Below are 23,999 nucleotides of genomic sequence, written 5' to 3'. Positions count from 1 at the left end.
TTGTGGGCAGGATAATGTAGGCTTCTAACCTTATAACTAAATTCAGAAATAATCAGGAAAACCAGGTGGCCAAGCCTTGAATGAATAAATAAGGAACCATTTCTTGAAGGACAAACACATGGAGGCAGTACCGTGTTCCCCATTTCTATTGACCCTATGCTTGCTTTGCGTTGACCTTCAGCACAGGAGAATTGCATCAAATATTTACGATTCTGATGGAAAGAAATATTTCATACTATCTTGCAATCATCCCTAGTGCCGGGTGAATAGTTTGCTGTAAGGGACTCTCCAACAGAGCTCTAATTCATTTAACATCTATTGATTGATATGTTGAGAATTGGACTCTTAGGATGTAAGGACTCTCTTGTCAAACTTCTGGCTCCACATACAGAGATCACCTACTCTGAAAATATACTGTCTACAGCTTGCATCTCCTTTGATCATTTTCCTCCATCAGTATGTAGTTTTCTTTTTTGTGCCGAATTGGTGTGCCCAATGTGCCTATTTCCTTTCGAAAAAATTCATAACAAATGTTGGCAAAAAAGGCAAAATAATAATCAACGATCTATTCTCATAATTAATGTGTGGATATATTTGACTAGAAGCACTATCTTTTGGTGTAGGGAGACGAAACCATAATATAGCTGATTTATATAACTTTTTGCATTTTCTGGTGAAACTAATCACTTAGGTGAAAATGAAATATGGACAGAGAACTGAAGAAAGCCCAGCCTTTTTAAATGGATTACTCGATTCAAAAATGCAATGTTAACCTTATTTATTATCCTATTTACGCTTGGAAATTGGCCTGGGAAAGAACTGAGGACGGATTTAAATATCACACAATTGGGCACAGAAGGAGAATTAACTGCCTTCAAATATCAGCCACTCCTGGGGTTTCCTATCTCAGTGGAAGTTTCCTTTTCAGAACTCCAGCCAGTTGTGTTTGATTTCAGAAAGCATCCCTAGCACAAGACCTGCTTCCTCTCAGAGATTAGGGCCCATAATATATGCATACTGTAGGGTGGAAAGTAGAGGGATAGGAACCTAGCCAGAGGAAAATCCCCCCAAGACCAGCAGGCAGAAGAAAGTCTTATAGACACACACAACATCTCCAAAATATACTCACATATTTCCCACAGGAGCAGGAACGATATCATATAATTTAGTTTTACCTTCACACAGATCAGGAGAGAAAGTTTTGTGTTTGCAGTACGATCTAAAGCAGATTTAAAAGAGAACAGAAATTTTGCTGCACATTAAATAAGGAGGAATGGTAAGAACAGAATGGAATCCGTTGAAAGTTGGGGGAGTCTTTAAAGTTGAGGGATAGCAAAACCTGTTTAATATAATATTGTGTTCAGTATACAAATTAAATGCGTCTACAACATACACATAACCCCCCCAACACACACTCATATATATATATATATATAGATATATATATATATCTATATATATAGATATATATATATATCTATATATATATATCTATATATATATATAAACACATTCACGATATATTGTTGCAAGTAAGAAATGAAACAGATCATGAAAGCAATAAAGACTTTGACAGAAAGGAATCACAAGCTAAAAGATAACTTCGTTTTAAATATTGTTATCTGCTGCGGTGCTATCCATGGATGTTGATTTATTAATGAGTTTATGCTGATTTACCACAGTAATGTACCTTATAAATAAGAGATTATGGTATTAAAACTGATGCAAGACAAAGAAAGAAAAACAGTATTACAAGAGCAAATGTTTATTTTATTAAGTGGAAAGGGCTCTTTACAGAGAACTTTTCTGTGTCTTAAATATTGTAGCAAATACTACAGGATCAGTCAACAGAATATGGCTTCTCAGGCTAACAGTATAATGATATTTTATACGGTTATTTATATTAGGTTCAGAAAATTTCCACCCTATTATAGTGGGATGGCACCTTTAACCCTTTCATAACCTGAGAGATGTACAAGGATTTGCAAAGCACTGTTTCCCACTCCTGTCCTTAAAGGAGTTGATGGAGAGCTGCAAAATATTCAATATGTTAAGATGTTCTATGTTAAACATAAGCATTAGTGATAATAATACTAATCATAATAATATTAGTGAATAATGCCTCCATTGAGACTCACCCGGTGCCAGGCTCTGCCAGTATATACAGTGCAGTTATAGGTTAAGGTTGTTGTGTATGTTTGGGGGTCTCAGTTTTGGTCATACAAGGTGCTTTGGGGTCAATAGTGATGATAAGAAGTGGAAGGACAAATTAATAAACATCTGCAAAACAATCAGGATAATTCCAACTCAATCACATCATCTAAATGGAATCCTGAGCCCATATTAAAAAGGAACCAGCCTTATTCTGCAGAGTAATATCTATATAGATATATATATTCTTACAGTCCTATTTCTAAGGAATATCTGCATGATGTAAGATATTAAGAGCTCCCAGGTATTTAAGTATCTGTGTAAAGAGCTTGTAACAAGTGGAAGATGAGAGATGAGGTTGGTAAATCAATAATACCATTTAAAACTCCATCCAGTGGATCTGAACCCAATTCAGCCTATTTATTCTGACCATATTTTCCAGTTTCTTGTGTACATCGACTTGCAAAACTCTTTACACACAAATATAGATTAAAATAGTAAATTATTTTGTGGTGTTTAATACATGAAACACGAATAAAATGCCTTCACAATTAAAACCGATGTATTAAATGACAGATCACTTTAAATGTATGGACACTAAGTTGTTTGTGATAGTCAGAGTAACCCACATGTAGCAGTGTAGTATACAGTGTATGTGTTATGGTAGGGTGTATCCATACATAATACAGTGTGTATCCATACATAATACAGTGTGTATCCATACATAATACAGTGTGTATCCATACATAATACAGTGTGTATCCATACATAATACAGTGTGTATCCATACATAATACTCACCTATACAATAGTGATATTTATTTGCATAAATAAATGATAACGGAATATGTAAGTTGTGTGTTGGACACTATTGCTTTTTCATCTGGATAATTGTACATTTCTATATTGGTAGATACATGGAAAGAATACTCATTTGCAAAGCCTATAAATATATTTCAATCCCTTCTAAAGTGGGATAATTCTCTCTTGGAAAAATACTTTCATATTATATGTTATAAGTATTAGTTTACAAAGCTGTGAATAAAATTACCTTTAAGGCAATCCTGGTTAGTCTTGAATATGCAATCTTCCAGAAGCTTGTAGGCTTACAACACTCACCACATTCAGCAGGAGGATGCCACAGTGCTGGGAGTTGTGGTGTGGCAGCAGCTGGCAGCTTACAGTTGCACAGATCCAGCTTAAGTTGGGTAGCAACCATGTTACACAAAGGATGTGGCAAGATAGTCGCACTCATTGTATTCCCTAAACTTTGGTGTAAAGGGAGCTGTCACTTTCACAAATTTTGGCATTTCTGATTTTATTGACTGATCCTACCTATAGCTTGTGATTTTTGATGGTGAATCAGACTAATTGTTTTGGAGACATTTGGTTTAAAAGTTCAGTTCACAATGCGAAGATTGGTAGCAGCCTGTAACAGAGCCAGCATTATGAACACCATGTCCTGAAGTTCTCCTCACCCATTAACCATACAAAGGCTGCCTTAACCAATCAATAACAGCAAGTTAACAATAAGTGTGGGATAACATAATGGGAGGCATAATCATGAAGACCCTACCAACAAGAGCTTATGTTGGCTGGTCCCATGGTGTGGGGAGCATATATTATATTTATATATAGAGCCAACAATTTATGCAGAGCTTCTTGTAGTATGTGCATTCAAAATGGTATGACACAAGTAGATATTGCTTACAATATAACTTACCTATGTTTATATGTATATAAAGATAAAACCAATTAGGGTCTGCACACAAGAATCAGTTTTATTCAGGATCTGTTATTTAAAAATAAAATATATTTTTCTTGTTTTTTATTATTATTTTTTTTTTTTTTTAATGATCAGACTTGTCAGAAAGTTTTACTAATTTGCCATTACTTGTTACATGGTATTAGTTCATATATGATCTGGTAGAGGTGAAACCTTAAGGTAAATTATAGAGTTGAATTAACTGCCACTGTCTTCACTCAGAGTTAGCCAAAAAAAAAAGAATTTAATCATGGTATTTTCTAAATCCACAACATCATAATAAAATTGATAAATCAGTTATATCTTTATTGTGTGAAAAACTAAAATCAGTTTAAAAAGCATTAAGAAAATTATTATAAGCAGAGGACTATCATAAAATGAATGCTTACCTATAATTTTGGGGGGTTGATCATTATAGTTGAGAAAGAAAACTATGAAGAACTTTTAAAAATGTACATATATTAAACATATATTTTCATAAGGCATACTATATATATATTTACTTGTTTTTATAAAATGTTTTAAAGGCTATGTGTTTACAGAAGTGTTAAAATCTTGGCTTTTAATTTCTGGAATTACTTATTTGCTAAAAGGTGACTAGATTTCCAGTTTACACCATTCACAACCAATAAAAAAAACCAAAAAAAAAAAAAACAGGTTTACTTTAATGTGCAGCTAAACAGTAGTGTTGATGGTTGATGTGGCTTTAGTCTGTGGCACTTCATGTTAAATTTAAAGATTTACACTGAGCTGAGAAGGAATTTCACTAGACAAATATCCCAGATTTGGTGATTTCACATAGAAGAGGTGCAAATCCCAGTGATGTTTAATCGAGTGGGCAATATGGGCTATTATTAAACTTATTTTTGGCTAGTTTTTATGACATAAACCCATAGTTTGTGTATTTTTTCCAGGCCATTCTTTTATTATTATTATTTGTTGTTTTATATAGCGCCATCAAATTCCATAGCGCTGTACAATTGATAGACGGGACATAACAAGTAGTATTTAACATAAATCGACTAACAGGTGAGGAGGCCCTGCTCAAACGAGCTTACAGTCATTTTCTGCAAAGATGCATGATTAAGGGAAGTGGGTGGAAGTCACTATTAAAATGTCACTTATCTCTTGCAATACAAGATTACACACATTTAAAAAAAATATTTTAAAGGATAGTATAATTTTAGAGACTATTTTCTATGAGTGAATACTGACAATGCATATTTGATACCGGTAGAACTAAGAACATCATTGACTGAGGATCAGACTTAAATTTCATGAATGCAGAAATTCACAATGGTCATTTATGTCTCTCATATACATTACATATCATTCTAAAATGTCCTTTAAAATGGCTATAAAAATATACTATCCTATTCCCCCCCTGTGAAGCACTGACATATACAGGCTGTTCTTATACACTAAAAGTCTGATCATGACCTGGGTGTCGATATGTTTTGCATAAATATAAGAGCAGACCACATTGTGCCCATGAAAGGGCTAGAAACACAAAATCTGTATAAGTGACTTTTTTATGCTATAAAATATCCAAAATGAGAAATTTTTTTTAAATGTAAAGTTTCTACCACAGTTATTTTCTAAATGGATTCATGTAAAGCACACTATAAACTTTTTATGGTATGAGTTTATACATTATTATATTATCATTTTAATCAGCAAGCTCTGACAAGCACTGATATCAGTGAGCTTTATTCATGTTTTTTACTGTTTTCATAAAAACAAATTACATATCACAAGAACATTCAGTGAAAATTTCAGAAAACTAGAATGCAGACATTTGTTTAACAGATTCTGGATATTAAACAGTTTGTATACTTTAACAACATGAGATAAAATGACTAATCGTGTGCATTAATAACAATCCAGTCTGGTAGAAAGGAGAACAATTTGGAACATAAAAAAAACCCACCCGTGGATTTTATTAAAATGATGCCATGTAACAAATGAAAGATTTTTGCGTGTACTGCTCACAGTGTTTCAGTTTCATCATAAAAATAAATCAAGTTTGTAACTGAACAGGCGTTCTGGTTAAAAGAGGGTCTCTACCTGTGAACAGAACAGTTATAAAAATAAAGTCCAAAATAAGTAATGTGACCTTTTGCACACCAAAATGGAAATACTGTGTCATCTGTCTGGCACTTTGAAAGTTAAGGGTTGGCTTTGCATGGACAAAGAAGTTAGTGACCTTAAACTGGAGTAAATAAAAATGGTAACATCATATTTAAGACGTTTTAATGTAGACCATGGTCTTAGTAGCTAAGGAAAACATTATATAAAATACTTTTAAGTTGTACTTCCCATCATCCAATCTAACCATCTATGAATAAAAAGGCACCAACGTTTTTTTTTCTTTCAGAGTTAATAAAAAAACCCAAACCAACCTGAATATATCGTGATGTTTACAATACTGTGAACTCCATCGTCTGTTTCAGTATATGTAAAGTATGTAACTAGAAAGATATTAAAATAATCATTGCAAATTATGACCCTTGATCCCAAACCGGCCAGAAGGTACAGGATTGACACTTTTGCTGTCGAGTTCTGCTAATAATTTCCATGCTATGCCCTGCTTCTTGTAAAGCTACAAAAATAATTCCAAACCTGACACTAAAAAGTGTGCGAGCGCACAGATCGAAAACTGCACCACTAATAGTTTGTGAAATAACAGGACCACACTAGGAATGAACTCCACAGCACTTATTAGGGATCACAACCCATAAAGTGTGCATAGCTATGCAAGATATTTCAGATCAGTTTGGCACAGAATGAGTTAAAATACAACTTGATTGTTTAAATTAATTCATGGTAGTTTAAAATGTGTAAAAAGTTAAAGCATTGTGTTTGCATTGGCTAAAATGATTTTCTGTCTGTATCAGTGAAGGCGTTCTGATCCTACCTGGTCAGAGTTAAGCGGGATAGTCAGAGGTAAAAATGAATGGGCCCTGGGCAGTAGAGAAGCAGACAGACTATGGCATCAGCTCGGTGCAGGGCTATGTCAGGGCAATTAGACTTGCACCATGCTGTACTGTGCAGAGCTGCTGTCAGGCTTAATCTGTGCTCTGATGGGCAGCACAAAATCCAAGCAGCAGACCACAGGAAGCACAGTCAGTGAACCCATATTGCTTTGACAGTTGCACTCGTCTAGAAATAATGCAAAACGCTATTTAAATGTATACATCATGACCCTGTGCTCTTGGAAGAAAACAATCTAATGAGCGATGGGAAACTGGAAAAAGCAAATGCAGGGAGAGCTAGATAAGACCTGATTAACACCCACCCCCATCTTTTTTCATTTTATTAAATTTGTTTTTCTTTTTTTTTACAAGTCTTCACTTTTTATTCTGTTAGAGCGCCTGGTCGTGGAAGGTGCTGATTTGTTTTTTGTATTTTTAGCTTCCAAGGCTTCAGAGAAAAACCTGAAGATGGAGTTGAAACTCTTCCAAGATGTCAGCTCATGGCGCTCTGTGCCTAGAGAAAGGAGGAGAGAAAAGGAGCGTGTGAGGAAAAAAAAATAATATATATACATAAGACAAGACAGTGTCTAATTATTGTACAAGTACATATCATCAAATCTCTATAGATCGCTATTCAAATTCTATATTTGGAGGTGGAAATCTGTAAGCAGGGCTTGTTTGGCTCAGCCAAGATCTGGAGGCTTTAACACCTAAAAAGCTTTTTAAAGAACATAGGTGACCTCTCACATACATACACTGCGTTTCATTCCTGACAATTAATACACGGCCCACTATATTCATGAGAATATACAAAATATGTTATCAGCCTCAGTGAGTGGCCTTACTCCAGAAATGGTCTGTTGTTTTGCTAAAGGAATAATAACACATGAGAAATAAGGGTCTAAACAGATGTAGGACAAAGTTATATTCTTTGATTGCTGTTCATTTGCTTGTTTCATTTGTTTTATTAGATCGGTTTCCTGATTTAAGCTTGCTATGAGTACTTTGTACATCCTGAAGGAAGGTAAATAAACAATTGAAATTAAAGTATATGTAACACTTGTATAGAGTATATTCATTTGTGGAGAATGAAACTTATGCAGGCAACTTATTTAGTTTATTTTTCTAATAAAACAATTAAAATAACTGATTTTGTAGTGTCAATGTTTTAAAACAAAGTATCTAACAGAATGAAATTATGATGTAATTCACTAATATGAGAGAACTGGTAAGTGATCAGATTACTTTTTTTTTGTGATCATTAGAACTGCACATCATATTCCAAAGACATCTTGCTATATATCTATAAGTAGTCTTTTTCAATTCCCCTACTCTAGACAATCATGAGTCTTGATGACCTTTGATGACACTTTGTGTTTTCAGAAGAGTTAAAGGTTTGTCAGACATTAGGTAGACCTAATTGTCCAACAACGCAGTGACATTCCAACCGTCTTAAACTGTAGTGCAAAAGGGAAGATAAGCTCCAAAATGAGTGACTGTATCTATCTAATAAATATTGACAGAAAAAAAGCCACAAATAAAAACAGCCATGGTTGGAATAGATATTTTCTAGAAGTAGGTGTGTAAATACATAAATAGGAATAATAAATATATACACAGATCAGCCATAACATTATGACCACTGACAGGCGAAGTGAATAACACTGATAATCTTGTTATAATGGCACCTGTCAGTGGGTGGGATATATTAGGCAGCAAGTGAACATTATGTCCTCAAAGCTGATGTATTAGAAGCAGGAAAAATGGGCAAGCATAAGGATCTGAGCGACTTTGACAAGGGTTAAATTATGATGGCTAGACACCTGGGTCAGAGCATCTCCAAAACTGTGGAGTGTTCTCGGTCTGCAGTGGTCAGTACCTTTAAAAAGTGATCCAAGGAAGAAAAAGTAGTGAAACAGCTACAGGGTCATGGGCGGCCAAGGCTCATTGATGTGAGTACCATTAATGTGTGGCCAAATCCAACAGACCAGCTACTGTAGCTCAAATTGCTGAAAATGTTAATACTGGTTCTGATAGAAAGGTGTCAGAACACACAGTGCATCGCAGTTTGTTGCATATGGCGCTGTGTAGTCGCAGACCAGTCAGAGCGCCCATGCTGACCCCTGTCCACTGTCCAAAGCTCCTACAATGGGCACGTGAGCATAAGAACTGGACCACAGAGCAATGGAAGTAGGTGGCCTGGTCTGATAAATTAGGTTTTCTGTTACATCACATGGATGCCGGGTGCGCATGCGTCACTTACCTGGAGAACTCTTGGCACCAAGATGCACTATGGAAAGAAGGCAAGCCGGCAGTATAATACACTATGCCACAAAGCAAAAATGATTCAGGAATGGTTTGAGAAACACAACGAGTTCAAGGTGTTGATTTGGCCTCCAAATTCCACAGATCCCAATCCAATCGAGCATCTGTGGGATGCTGGACCAACAAGTCCAATGCATGGAGGCCCCACCTTGCACCTTATAGGACTTAAAGGATCTTGGTGCCAGACACCACAGCATACCTTCAGAGGTCTAGTGGAGTCCATGCCTCAACGGGTCAGGGCTGGTTTGGTGGCAAAAGGAGGACCTACACAATATTAGGCAGATGGTCAAAATGTTATGGTTGATTAGTGTATATACCTTGACCAAAGTTCTCTCTTGACTCAATGACCATTCAGAAATTTTTATGCCAACTATCAAACGACACATCTTTAGCGTTACAAAGGTCTAACTAACGTAAGATGATAAACTGGCAAATCTTTTGGCTCGACAAACTACAGTATCATGGTTACTAAATTTGTTTTACATTATGTATTATTTAATGTTGAGAGCAAAAATTAAATGAAACTGTCTCTCAGATACAATTTTCTCTGGAATCAAATACTAACTTCACAAATACGTTTACACAGTTCCAATAGATTTTTGCATTGCTCTTTCCAAGGCTGGGGGGGTGCAGTTAACCCTTGCATTCCCAGACTGAATCATATAACATCTTCCTACTCCAAAACGAAGTTTAATAGCATTACATTTTCTTTATAGAGTGGCAGTAGATTCTGTAGAGCTAATAGTAAGCGCAAGCTAACATTGCTACCCACCAGTCTGCAGATAGCAACACATTTCTCACAGAAACCCATATTTTAGCTACCGTTTTCCTTTAAGATTTGTATTTAATTGCTTTGATCCAGTAATTTGTTCACGCTAACAAGTTGTTTTATTTCCTTGGATGTATGCAGAGTCTAATTACGATAGCATGCTGAAAGCTTCCATTTGAAGCTGCTCTCGCCAATCTGTCAGAAAGACACAGTGTTTTAACCTCACAGAGAAAATGTGTTCTGTTTCACAGCTCAAGTCACTTAACAATAGTGAATATTTTAAAGGAGATTATACCTCCCACCACAGAATTTTAAATGCGCAAATTAAAAAAAAAAAAAAGCCTCTGGTATATAAATATACATTATCTCTACTATTTACTGGTCATCCTGTAAAAGCACAGCTATAGCATTAGATTGAGAAGGGGAAAAAAATACTTCGGGGTTTGTGGGCAGAGAGGGTTTTGAGGTTTATATTTCTATTGGGAGGTATACAAAGTGTTTGGGTACTTTTTACATTTTTGTTTTAATTTGTAAAATTCAAACACTGTCAGAATGGAGCCAGCGATGCTGGCTATTGTTGACCTTGGGCATTGATCTCCTATGCACAACTTCAAAGCTATGCGTGGTTATATGTTGTGCAGGCCTGTCGAAGAGCATGTTCTATCAATCCTGCTTTTGTATATATGCGTTAAATAGGGATGCAGGTAAGTTGTGGTAAAACGAAACAATCCATCGTGTTGTACTAGGTATACAATGCAGTTTTCTGGGAGAAACTTACTAGAGTTGGCCCTTTATATGCAGTTGTGCTGTGTACCAGCGCAGATCTGATAGGTAGAGCTCTGGAATAGTCCTAGCAGACTGAGTCTTCCTTAAATATGCAGAGGAATAGAAGATATGAGGAAACAGTTGTACCCCATATCTTCCAGGTCATTGGATGAATGTGCAATTTGTTCCAAATGCCAAATCAGGTGATCCATCTTTGCCACAGGCTCATACACTGCATTCCATGACACAAAAATAAAATGCATGTCCATCAAAACCTAATGATCAAAGCCTACAGAAACAGGAAAACCTAGTCATTAAAGCCTCCATAGCTTATATAAACTTGACATACTCGGCATAATGATTGATTGATGTCTATCGTGTATTTAGTATCCAGTAGGATACTAAGGCTACGGAATGATAATTTGTTAACAGTGTGAGACTCCACATGTGTATTTACAATATTTTTGAACCTTCTATTTTCCACAAATATAAAATGCCTTATTGTTAGATTAGATAAAGCATATTCTAAAGTTACACATTTCTGTGAATAGCACACACGTGGAGAAAATAGGTGAGCATGGTACTGACCCAACAGTCCCATAGTACAAAAAACACACACAAAAAAAACAAACAAAAAATACTTGCTAAGCTGAGATCGTACAGCTCTCAATAGCTGGCTTGATGAGCCTACGCTTGGAAAAGCAAACAATTTTAGCTTACTTGTACCACTACAGAGAAAGAAATCTCCATTAGAATAAGCTTAATCTCATTCTCAAGTCTAGAACCCAAATGCACAGCAAAGTTCCTCAGCAGGAATGAACCTACAACACCAGACCTGTATAAGTGGCCATCGAACAAACCACCCGGCAGCTCACTAACTTCTCGCAAACCATAAGGCAACATAAGCTTTGTTGGGGGATATGATCAATGTTATAGACTAAAACCCGATGTACAACCTTCAGTTTAGATTGCAGTGAAAAATTCACACGGTAAGTCATGTTTTTGTACAATATGTTTGTTAGTAACCGCTTTCACATGTTTACAAAAACTCTTTGTATACTGTGTACAGCTGTTTTAAATTCGCATGCTGCACCTATGTGAAAATAAAATAAAAGCCAGCCAGAAAAAATTATCTGAAGGAAATACCATGTTTTTTCTCTTTTAATGATTCTTAAGTATATTCTTTGTGCCTGATGCATGGTAAATCACACACCATAAGGTGCTGCTTAGGCCGTGTGTATTGCAACACTCTAAATGGCATCTGGCTTGCGAACATCATTCACCAGCAGGTTTCTCTGAGTTCTGCATGTCACTGTCTCATCTGCTAAGGCTTACAAGCATTGGTCCCCCCTTCTGTTCTCAGAAGAAGAAAAGACCCCTAAATCCAGAACTGCAAGAACTGTATTCCTTGGAAACCAAGAGGCAAGCCAAGGGTTAACCCATTTGCTGCTGACAATAAAAGTCTGTGACCCTTGTGTAGGAATGCAATGGGTTAAGCAGAAAATGAATGAAATGGGTATGCTGCCTAAGCATTGAAAGGAATCACACCACCTGCTTCATCTGCTACAGCAAATTTATTCAAAGAGAGAGATAGGTCATAGGTCTGCAAGGCATGTGTCTGAGATCCTTAATCATCAGCAAACAGCACAATGTTGGGGTATGCTCTAACAGGGCTTATAATACAGCTGCCTATATAAAAGCTGCATCTTAACACACAGATGCTGGGTCTTGTTGTTTCTTAACAGACCCAAAACTTAAATTCAGCACCTTTGTGAAAAGGTTATTGTGAAGGCTGCTACGCACTAAAGATCTTCTTGCTCTTCAAATGTGTCCTACGTGTAAGGACCAAACAGGGAAAAACAGACTTGCTATACAGGCTACACATGTCCTGAGTTTTACATATATCTTAAGAGATGCTAAAACATTATGTGGGATTTAGCACTGGCGACGGCATGCAACTGCTCTCAATTCACACCTAAACATTGTTAATGTTAATTCTTTATTCTGTAATAGTAGGTCATTGCTATGGTTACCCTACAATAGTGCAACACTTCTCTTTCCCTTCAGCTATTCGCTCATTCCTAGTAACCATATTTGTTGCTAAGCAACAGTTTTGTGACAGTATCACAATCTGGGAGCACAACAATAAAGACATTTTTTTGCAGCTGAATTGGGTGGAAAGGGGATGAATTAGTCCAAAAACCAACACAAGATACACCCACTGGGTACAGGAAAATGAGGCTGTAGTTGATTAAAAAGTCAACGTGCAGCTGCTAACAAGAGAACAAATTCACTGTAAATGTTCTAATAACATTGTCAATAAGAAAAAATATACTGTCTGCATTGTTATTTCTGTTATTTCTCATAGACATCTTACCTAGGAGCTATATTTTTTATTAACATGGTTACATTTTATTTATTGAGCACCAACAGATTCCACAGCACAATAACAATGAGGATACAAAATTAATAACAATATACACATTCACAATAACATGAACATACATATATACTGGTTCAGTAAGACATGAGGACCTGCTGTTGCAAACTTACAGTCTGATAGAAGTGATTTTTGTTTTCAAGGCCTAAGATAATCTTATTTTTTGTTTAGTAAAATAGACTGTTACATTTGTTGTCAATACATGTGATTTACTGACAGGGCTGAAAGGACAATAGGTGGCTGCCACCAACATCTAACCAAAGTGAAGCCTGGTGATAAACAATACAATAAGTTGAAAAAGTACCAAAGCGATGGGTTTCCCACGGGTGCTATTGAGCTTTGCCATGGCCATGTGTAGAAATGGCTGCTAAATAATAATAATAATAATAATAAAACTTTTGTAAAGTAAGTAAATTAAGAAAAGTTACATAACATGCATTTTTAGATAATCATGAGGGTCCTTCCTTGTTTTCCGAGATTCATAACAATTGATGAAATGGGCAAATTGTGTTAAAACTGAAATACGTAGGAATATGCACAAGACACACACTCTCCAACACCCTTCTTCCATAGTCAATCTATACATACTTAAGGTATCAGCCAGACTTGAGAGACGTCTTTGTCCTTATATGAGACAATAATCCACCATCTTGTTTTGCTATCCTCTTTCAAACAAAATAAAATAAGGTTCTAACAGTAAATGAGGGGAGCTAAACCATAGGGTTAATGTGTCAATTTGTCTGCTACAACCACGCTTTAGTATTCGTTACTAGCTGCCAATGCTACTAACCCTTTAAGTACCAGAGAGGGAGAGCAATGCATTGATATTAAATACACTCAGCACATCACCTTTGGCACTAAAAGTGGTGTTTTTTGCATATTTTATCACTATTCTAAACAAAATCATAGCAATTTACTATATCATTCTCTTAAAATATGTTTTGTGGCCTGCTTGTTGCAATTTTTATATATATATATACACTGATATTGCCAGACATTATGTGTGATGTTACTTAAAGAACTTCATTTCAGTGACACTAAAACAAAACAGAATTGTACATGGGGAAACTGATGAACAATGTCATTGGGAAGGACTAAAAAAAAGCCTGTCTTTTTCCTTCTGCAAACGAGGTTCTTAACACACAAAGTGACAAAGCTTCCCCATTCCATTGTCCTGGAAGGCTAATCCTGAGATCTTTTTTTTCTTTAAAAGGTGAGATGGCACTTTAGTCTTAATGTTCATTAATCTGCAGCCTCTAAGGGTCCCAGTTGTGATGATGATTTGGTCATGTGGTCCAGTGGGAATAGGACTGAGAAGACCAACCTCTATATTAAGGGTCACCAAACAGCTTTAAAATGCTAATGATTTTCAGTCACTCCAGCAGAGAGCCAGATTTGAACCGTTGACCTCGGGGTGAGAGGCTATGTATCTCAATGCCAAGCCACAGACCGCTCATGCACCATTCAAGACAAGATTGTATAATGTTACAAGGAATGACATGTGCAACATTCAACACAACTTGTCAACTTTTTTTTTTTTTTGCATTCAAGCACCAAAATGTTCTTCTAGGTGTGTCCAGAGAGTCAAATTTAATAATAATAAAATAATAATGTAAAAATAAATCCTAAAAAAACGAGATTAAAAAAAGCTACATCCAAAGTCAGCATTTTATAGTATTTAATTTTTTCATTGAAATATTTCTTGGAAAGTCCCCAAATAACTATTTACGAAATATAAATCTATGAGAACTCAAATGATTTTTGTGTGGTGTTTTTTGGCATTCGTAAAATAATTTGTTTCTCACAGTCTCAAACAATGCATTTGAGGCATGAAATGTCACCAGTCGGAATTATAACATTATTTCCTCCTAACGTTGTCACTCATTCATTCTTTCAGCCAGTTGGATGCATGAAGACAGTAGTTTTCCAGCCTGCATTTACATTGCTGAGATGCGTACTGACCCTGTGTTTATTAGGGTGACCTTTAGGTGGTTTGCGCTGATGAACATTGCTGGAAAACGGCAGACGAGAGAGACATGTCTTTGTTATTTTATGGACAGCGCACATTGCTGTGGGTCAAGTATACCAGTCGCCCAATCATCAAGTTAATAACCTTCAGACCAACATCTTTACTTGTAGATGCCTCAGAAAGAATGCGATTTCAGTCATGGATACATTATGTATAATTTAGAGCTGATCTCATGCACAGAGTGTTTTTTTTTTGTTAATTCATTTTTTACAATGATCAATAGCCTGTTAGTACCAGGTGAAGCAAGGAAGTATAGACATAGAAGTATAGACAACATGTATTGCTAAATGACATACTGGAATAATTATTGTGTCTGTGATGAAGAACGGAAAAACAAACCTTTATAGTATATGTACATTGTTATTACTTTACTATTTATAAAGCACAGGGATTGTAGGAAAACATTTTATTACCAAACAATGGACTGAAGAAATGAGAGCTCTGAGTTTTTACACCAATTTTAGGGCGAAGGGGCAGGACCCCAGTTTAACATTCTGGGGCGGACATTCTACTCTGATTTAATGACACACTCTACAAATTCGATACAGGTGACTTAAGAATTGTTGCTCCAATAAGTAAGGAACTACACAGAAAATGTGTAGCTGGCTAAGAAATTGTTAATATTTGAAGAGCCCTGGTGTGAGCTGGATTAGAAAGCAGGACAATATCCCAATTTATGGAGGTTTAGTGTCCAGTGGGGGGCATCAATAACAGACTTAATGCCTAGTTATCACAGGGGCAAGCAAGTCTTCTACGGAAAGAGCATGGAACACCTAGCACGGCACATGATTTGTAACTTTATTTTTCTACTCTCGCAGAAGAAGTTTCTAAGACCATGTAGACACCTTTTCTATGTTCATAAAACTAGACCGTATTTCACTCTTATATCTGTAAATAAATCTACTGCTACCAGAGAACCCGCAAAACTTTTTTTTTTTTATTACTTCATACTGTTTAGACCATATAAGCAATAATATTGTTCATCGTTGTCTATCCCTGATTTCTTTTGGGGATACAAAGACAAAAACAAACACTTCACCATCCTCCAAGGCCAGTACTGTGTGTGTTTTTATATAGTTTATTAGCCATCACACTGCCATTTTACTTGTCTCTGGGAACTCATAATATGACATAGATGGCAGTCTTACAGCAAGAGAAACCTGATGTTAAATTATATTAAAGCATCCTTTTCTTAAACATGGATTAATATAATAAATTCTTTACATAAAATGAGGTTGCTTTTTAATTTAAATATATGATAAAATGTTTTTTTATCGATAAGATGGACTGGTCTAAATACTCCTCCACCAACCATGTCAGGGACATGTGACTTCTCACAACATTTTAAATGCATTTGCATGGTATGATCTTCATGCAGAGTAAATCCGTTGGAGCTTGGCAAGACCAAAACCTATAAGGGAGGTATTTTTAATGTATCGATGAGATGGGATGTTTGAAACTGAGCTGTCCCCACAGTGATATTATCATACTTGTTGCGACGTCTAATGATAGTATTAGTTCTGTGATTCTATTCATTGAACAGTGACCTGCAAACTCAGGGAAAAGATGGACATCGCCAGGAGACCCTGGATCAGAACCACAGAGGTCCCAGGTATGATCACCATGCTGTAGCCAGATTTCATCTTGTGTATCATGTTCCAAATTCTCTTTAGAAAGTAACCTTTAGAGATCACTGCCCTCCACACCTTCTGACTTCTTTATAAGTATTTAATAGCAGCAAGCTCTATCGAATCTACTTATAAGAAGCAACATTTCAAGAGATAAAAGTGAACTATAAGAATTCCAATCTCCAAATATAATTTTCGACTATTCATTTACTGTACTACGGATTGTATGTTGACATTCTTTTTTTTGCAGTATACTGTGTATTCCATATTTCTCCATTCTTATTAAATATAGTTGTTACGGATAGTTGATTTTTATTTACACAATTGCACCTCACGTAATTATATGTTATTTCAATTCCATTGTATTTACTATACAGTCAGAAACTTTCAATTAGGCGGCACACAAAAAAGAGAAAAGAAAACGTCAGTCTTATTTAAGATGTAGAAATAATGCTACAGATTACAATCAGAAGATTCAGCCCACTCAGTGCCATATTGCTTGTAATCAAATCCACTTCAAAGAATATTTTAGGCCAACACAGAAAAAATAACTTTATTTATGCTTTTTCAAACATAACAATGAGAACAAAATAATGGCGTTACTGACCTTTAACATATACGATGAGCATCACAGCTAAAATGCTTTCTTGCCTCCATAAAAGACTATTTAAGACTTTTTGATCTTAATCTCCAGTCTTAACGAATGCATGATTAGCCCCCCCCACCCCCCGCACTGGAAGCTGATTGGCTCTTGCAGTGTTTATAAAAGTGAGGATGGCAGAAGATAGGACAGTCCAAGAGACTGAGATATATGGCCAAGTCCTTGACCAAATAGCAACCCAGAGAAGAAGCCCCTTTGTTGCCCCAACAGTAACACACCATGGTTTTTATTTTTATACTTTCAGAAGTATAATTAATGCAGGCATAGGTCTCTTGTAAATGTCTCCCATGCAGTGTGGAGGCTTCCACTCCACCCCTCTCAGGTTCCAAATTACCACTTGCTGGGAGCCTCATCTAGTGTAAAAGATGACACAGGAACAAACCAAGCTCGTGATATAGGGGTAACTGGGCCAATAGCCGCTATGGCCAGCACTCCACCTCGGCCAGCTAGTTTTTTGCATAGTCTTTCCGAATCTGTGAACTACGCCTGTGGCAGAGGGATAAAACTTAACACCACAAGCCGAGGGCTTGGAACCTCTGTGAATGCCGGTCTAGCAAGCATGCATATGAATTAGCTACATAATTATAACCCATGAAATAAATCACTTGTCTATGACTATTCTATGAGTGTAAATATTACAGTTAATTCCAGTGACTGTGTGTACTTATATTTTCTTTTCATAAAATGTTCAAAAAGCACTTGCTTCCACCATCAAATCACTAATCAAATGCACTCAACCATTTTACAAGTCTAACAAAAGAGAAAGAACAAATCACCACATTATTATACACATGAATTTTCACTCATGCTTTAAATATTTAACTTCTGTCATTATTCACATACTGCATCAATAACTTTTAGGAGGCTTCTGTATTCATAGAAATTTGTCATTTTCTTCCCCATCCTCTATATACACGATGTTATTCTGCTTCATTACGTACCAAAGGAAGATGCTGTATTGCCACAGGCTACTAAATGTTATGGGAAAACCTGCATAGATTCACCAGATACTGTACCTTGTGTATTTCCCTTTACATCTTAACAAGTTTGTAACATGATATACTTGACTCCTGCTCATGGATTAACATACTTAAGCAAGTCTATGTTAGCTAAAGTAAGGCTGGCCTATGCAATCAACCTTGAATAGGACCTGTGTCTATATTGTCTCAATGTACTTTGAAGAGGATAACTTGGGTGGGCAAAAAATCTCCAAGGATCACGACAGAAAGTTTCCAAAACTACAATCCAACATCATCTACATTGACACAAGTTGTATGGAAGGGTTTCAAGAAAAAAGCCCCTACTCTCATCCAAAAACATACTCAGCCATCATCAGTTTGCCAGACATTGCTGCTACACTACATCTGCCAGAAAGCATAAAATGGACCATGATTGGATCTTCCAGTAGGACAATGATCCAAAACATACATAAAAGTCAACACAGAAATAGTTTATCAAAATCAAGGACCTCGAAATTTAAAGGATCTGGAGACATTCTGTATGGAGGAATGGTCTCAGAACCATTGCCACGTATTCTCCAACCTCATCAGGCATTATAGGAGAAGACTATACACATATTTAACAAATGTTTTCTGGGATAAATTTAGGTTGTGATGCAATTGTTTGAGATCAATGAAAGCAGAGTATTTTTGTGTATTTTTTCACTGAACAGTGACCAGTCTTATAATACTTAAGATACAGCAACACTACCGCAAGACAAAAAAACTATCTAATTTGGTATAAAACAGAGCTACCTGGTTACATGTAGCCACACCCTGCAAAGTAAAATGCATTTGTGCACATCATTTAGAGGCTGCTAGTGCGAGGGCCATTTTTCTTCTCCTTGTGGTCCTGGTGGAATAAGGCTTCATATGCCACAGCCTGGAATCATGCGGTGCACAGACTGTGAATGAAGAATCAAAAGTGTAGGAGAGATCTGTGTTGATGGTGCACCGGAAATAATGCAAGAATTCAGTGCATACCCAACTAATATTTAAAAAACACCTAAGGCATTAATATTGGGGGATTCCTTCATATTGCTTAGCCTACTACTGTTAGTACTCACCAAACCTGGGGTATTTTATCTAATTTTTCATAGTTATATTGCTTACGATAGACCTCAATCAGTGGGACTGCTTAGCATTTGCACCCTAACTTTGCTTTTGAGAACATATTTCTCAGTTTTTATTATTTTTAAAATTTGGGTTGGCAGGCAGTAAAGGTGTTTTTTATTTTAGATTTCTATTAGGAGGGGTATGAGTTGCTATACATATATTATAAAATATTTTGTCACTTGTTCTCAAGTACTTTCTCCCTCTTCTTACTTAGTTCCTCACTGCATCTAATCGCAGATTGATCAGTAAGAAGGGCTCTGCAGCCCAATAACCTTGATCAGCCAGCAAGACAGGTATCAGAGATCCCATGAGGGTTTGGACAAATCCCTTAGGAACTCTTTTTTCAGTATTTTAAGTAATGTCAGTATTCAGTGTTATTGAAGGGTAATCAACGCTCACCATGATGGCTGTACAACCTTTGTCAGAGCCAAGCCAGTGATACAGACTCTTGCTGACAGGGGAGAGTCCAGGCTGCCTTATGACAGCCGTATCTCCTCTGTACCAATATGGGAAATTATTGTAAGCTTGTTTGGGCAGGGCCCTCCACCTGTTGTTTCTGTAAGTGAAATTGTTATGTTATATACTACTCTTTATATCTTGTCTACCCATTGTACTGATCTACATAATATGATGGGGCTTTATTAACCCCTTTCCCCCATATTCCTTTAGCTTACCCTTCCTACTCCCTCCCCTGCAATACTTTTACTAGTATAGCTGGTCTATCCCCAACAGTGGCACTTTTACCTTTTACCTTTTGTGTAATACAACCCAAATCCCTCTAGACTGTAAGCTGTTTGAGCAGGGCCCTCCTCACCTGTTGTCTCTGTTAGTCAATTTATGTTACATACTACTTGTTATGTCCTGTCTACCCGTTGTACAGCGCTACGGAATTAGATGGCGCTATATAAAACAATAAATAATAATAATAATAATTATTATAAACCAATAAATAATAATAAATGTCCCCATTGGCCATTGGGACATGTCCATAAGGAAGCAATAGTACATCCCAATAGACTTAAGTTAAAAATGATTCATTTCTAATCAGAGACAGACATGGCTTTACAAAACGTAAACATATACTTTTTAAAAAGACTCATTTTGTCATTTTGCCAGGACTGAAATAGGAAAACACGCTGCCTGTTAAGGATTTTCTTGCATTGCCAGGCATATTATTTCCTAGTTATGTTATAAAGCAAACAAATAATTTCTCCATTTTTGTAAACACAAACATACACATTGAGGTACATTTTATTTTTTCCAAGACTTTGTTTCGTGTCATGCATTAGAACGCTAAGACATCACAGCCTGTCTGATAATCTTTGACAACAATTCTAACACTGTCATTGTGGCCACCGGAGAAACATGCGCGTACTAAGTCCTGACCCACCATGCTTTTATCTCAATGTGTAGTCTCTACAGGCCAGGCAAATAAAGGGCAACCGATAATTTACACATGAATCAACTTTCTCTGCAGTAAAGACACAAGAGGATTTTCCTTTCCCCCTCTCTCTCACACACAGAGTGAAAGGAAGCCAGGTCTGGGTTTGTCTCACTAGAAATCATACAAGTGACAGAGTGTCAGGAAGAAAAAAAGAATAAATAAAAAATGGCAAAATCAGCAAAAGCAGTTATGAATTCCTGATAAAGGGCTCGATGAATATATGACTTCAAACTGACAGCAAGAGTGGCTCTTCATCTAACTCAGCAGTGGTGCTATCATATGCACTGAAATGTAGATACGTGTATGATAGAAATAAGAACATACTGAAAAAAGTGTCTAAATATGGTTAAAGTAAGTGTATAGAAAACTCGGCATACATACATGCATAAACAGAGTATAAGTGCTGGGAAAAAAACTGGAGGATCCCAAATACATGAATAGTTTGGTGCCCCTTCCTCTCCTCTTTCAACATTATTCCACACTATCTTCTATCCAGCTCATCTGCCTCCAGGACTTTGTTTTAGGTGTCGCTCCTCAGGACCCTAACTACCATGGATCCCCTTTCCTTCCCTGATGTTGCTCTTTCCAAGGATCTCAGAACGTTTGCTGGGCATGAGCGTATCACAGTGTTGTACAATAACGTGTTCTCTGTGCTCCACGACAGTGTGTAGAAACAGCATAACATGAATTTTAATGAAAAACAATTATTTTAAATGTCTGGCTAAGTTACATCAATAGTTATTAATAGGTCACAAAATCACATAAAAAGGCCTTGGTAAACCCGTGTTTCCTTAATATGTCTCTTACTATAACCCCTATAACGAGTTATATTCTTGGCCATTAGAAATGTTGAATGTTATGTGTTAGACTTGTGCACATGGATCATTCATTTTCGGATAACAAATTTCAAATGAACGTAGATGGACTTGCAGAGAAAGAGAGGATCAGTCACCATTTTTCGGGCTTCTTGCAGTACTTTTTCTAACAGCTGCCTAAACTTTTGCAGAGTACGGTATATACGTATACACATACAGTGGCAAGATTGTTCATAAAATGTGATCTGATCTACATCTAAGTCACAAGTACAGACAAAAACAATGTGCTAATACCACACAATGACAATTTTATGTCTTTATTGATCACGCCCATTAAACATTCACAGTGTTCGTGGAAAACGTTCACAAGCCCTTGGATTTAATAACCGGTCAATAACCGGCTTCTTATGTGGTGTCCTGCCATGTACTCCATGCCTGTTCATTTTTATGTGTATGGCAGACTCATGAACAGAGATATTAACCAGTTTCAATGATTCCTTCAAGCCTTTAGTTTCCTTGTTACCTAAATGAGCATTCTGTGTTGTTCCCTTGGAGTCATCTTGGTTGGGGGCCCACTTCGAGGGAGAGTGGCCACAGTACTAAATCGCCTCTGTTACAATTTTTCTAACTGCGGACTGATGAATATGTAAACTCTTTGAGATTACTTTGTAACCCTTTCCAGCTTTATGAAAATCAAAATGTATGACTTTAGGTCTTTTGAGATTTATTTTTGTGAGGCATGATTCACAGCAGCAGATGCTTCTTGAGAATAAGCAAACCCAAAATGTTTGAGTTCCTTTATGTCAAAGTAGCTCTAAAACACTCCTCCAACCCTGTTTCATTGATTGGACTCCAGGTGTGCTAACTATCGACTCCGATTAGCTTTTATTGAAGTGATTGTCCTAGGGATTCACATACTTTTGTCAACCCACGCTGTGAATGTTTGAATGATGTATTCAATACGGACAAGAACAATACATTAATTTGTGTTCTATTAGTTAAAACAGGTTGTATTTGTTCATAATAGTAAGTTAAATGAAGATCATATATTTTAAGAAAAATTTCATACACAAATGCAGGTAATACCAAAGGGTTCACTTACATTTTTCTTGCCACTGTATATACACACAGTACTTAGAACATTCTCCACTTCCCGCCCGTATGTTACTTTAGGCCTACAGCTCCATCATTGCCACTGCGCGGCAAGAAGTATTACCGTTTCTGGGCGCGCAGCGTCATTGAGAGAGGATGATTGCCGCACGTCGTGGGACCTGATAGGATCGCCGCTTCGTGCGGTATGGACCCGCCGGATGCCGGGCCTGTGGAGAAATTGGTGCAGGCTCCTAAGATTGCCAGATCCCTAGAGTAATTTGCTCCTTGTACTCTGCTGTTAAAGAAGGACAGATGAGAGGTATAAATTAAAAGCTCTGGAATAATTTGTGCTCTATGCTGGTTTCAGCAGTGGCTTTTCCTCTTAACAATAATCTTCAAATGACCTCAGATCTTGGACACTTACCAAGGAAATGTCACATAGCATATAACTTAACACATCTATAAACACACAGCGTGGAGATTTGTATATGTGCATTCCATAAAATTTAAACAAACTAATCGAAAAAAAACCATGCGAAAAATCATCACTTTCCAGATAAGTTTTATAATTATATCCTGATGTGGGTAGCCAGCACCTTTCTAACATTATTCAGGAATCTAAGAATTGCTGAAGGCTTACAGTCCTCAGATCCTTTGGTTAAGTTCAGAAAACTTCAACTAGTCCTAGTTACAATAGCACTTTTTTACTTTAGATCTCATATAAGAACAAGATGTACTGCTATGTGTCAAGTATTATGCATTTTTCAATCACAAGGACAGCACATGCCACTCCAGGCAGCGTCCCAGTGCATGAATGTACTTTTATATGCATTCACTGCTTTGTAAGTTATGATGTATCTTTAAAAGTCACCCGGCTTCTGAAGGTGCTACAACATTAATGGTGTATTATTTGTGTTAGTAATTGAAATTCCTGAAACAGCCAAAACTGACAGGAAAGCATTCCATTCAACAAAGAAACTTTCTGCATATGTGAGAGTTCCAAGAACTGGAGCACAAGCCAGTGCT

The 23,999-nt window shown here is 36.7% G+C and overlaps 1 protein-coding gene and 1 long non-coding RNA gene across 7 annotated transcripts in view; one reads left to right on the top strand and one right to left on the bottom strand.

Moving 5' to 3' along the window:
• Positions 1-7,239: 7,239 nt before the first annotated feature.
• FAM172A (family with sequence similarity 172 member A) overlaps positions 7,240-23,999 on the bottom strand; it is a 186,602-nt gene continuing 169,842 nt past the window's right edge. For all 6 annotated transcript variants that reach the window (XM_053474858.1, XM_053474876.1, XM_053474840.1 and 3 more), the window contains exon 11: positions 7,240-7,405. In XM_053474858.1, coding sequence (XP_053330833.1) covers positions 7,257-7,405 — 149 coding nt within the window. In that variant the 3' untranslated portion in view covers positions 7,240-7,256. The remainder of the gene's footprint in view (positions 7,406-23,999) is intronic.
• Positions 7,359-7,951, top strand: LOC128504714 (uncharacterized). The gene is made up of 2 exons (XR_008355482.1): positions 7,359-7,434; positions 7,863-7,951. It is a non-coding gene; the product is annotated as an uncharacterized LOC128504714 (long non-coding RNA).

This window comes from Spea bombifrons, chromosome 1 (assembly GCF_027358695.1).
Source record: "Spea bombifrons isolate aSpeBom1 chromosome 1, aSpeBom1.2.pri, whole genome shotgun sequence".
NCBI lineage: Eukaryota > Metazoa > Chordata > Amphibia > Anura > Pelobatidae > Spea > Spea bombifrons.
The sequence above is the reverse complement of the archived record's forward strand: the minus strand, read 5'-3'. Positions and strand labels throughout refer to the sequence as shown.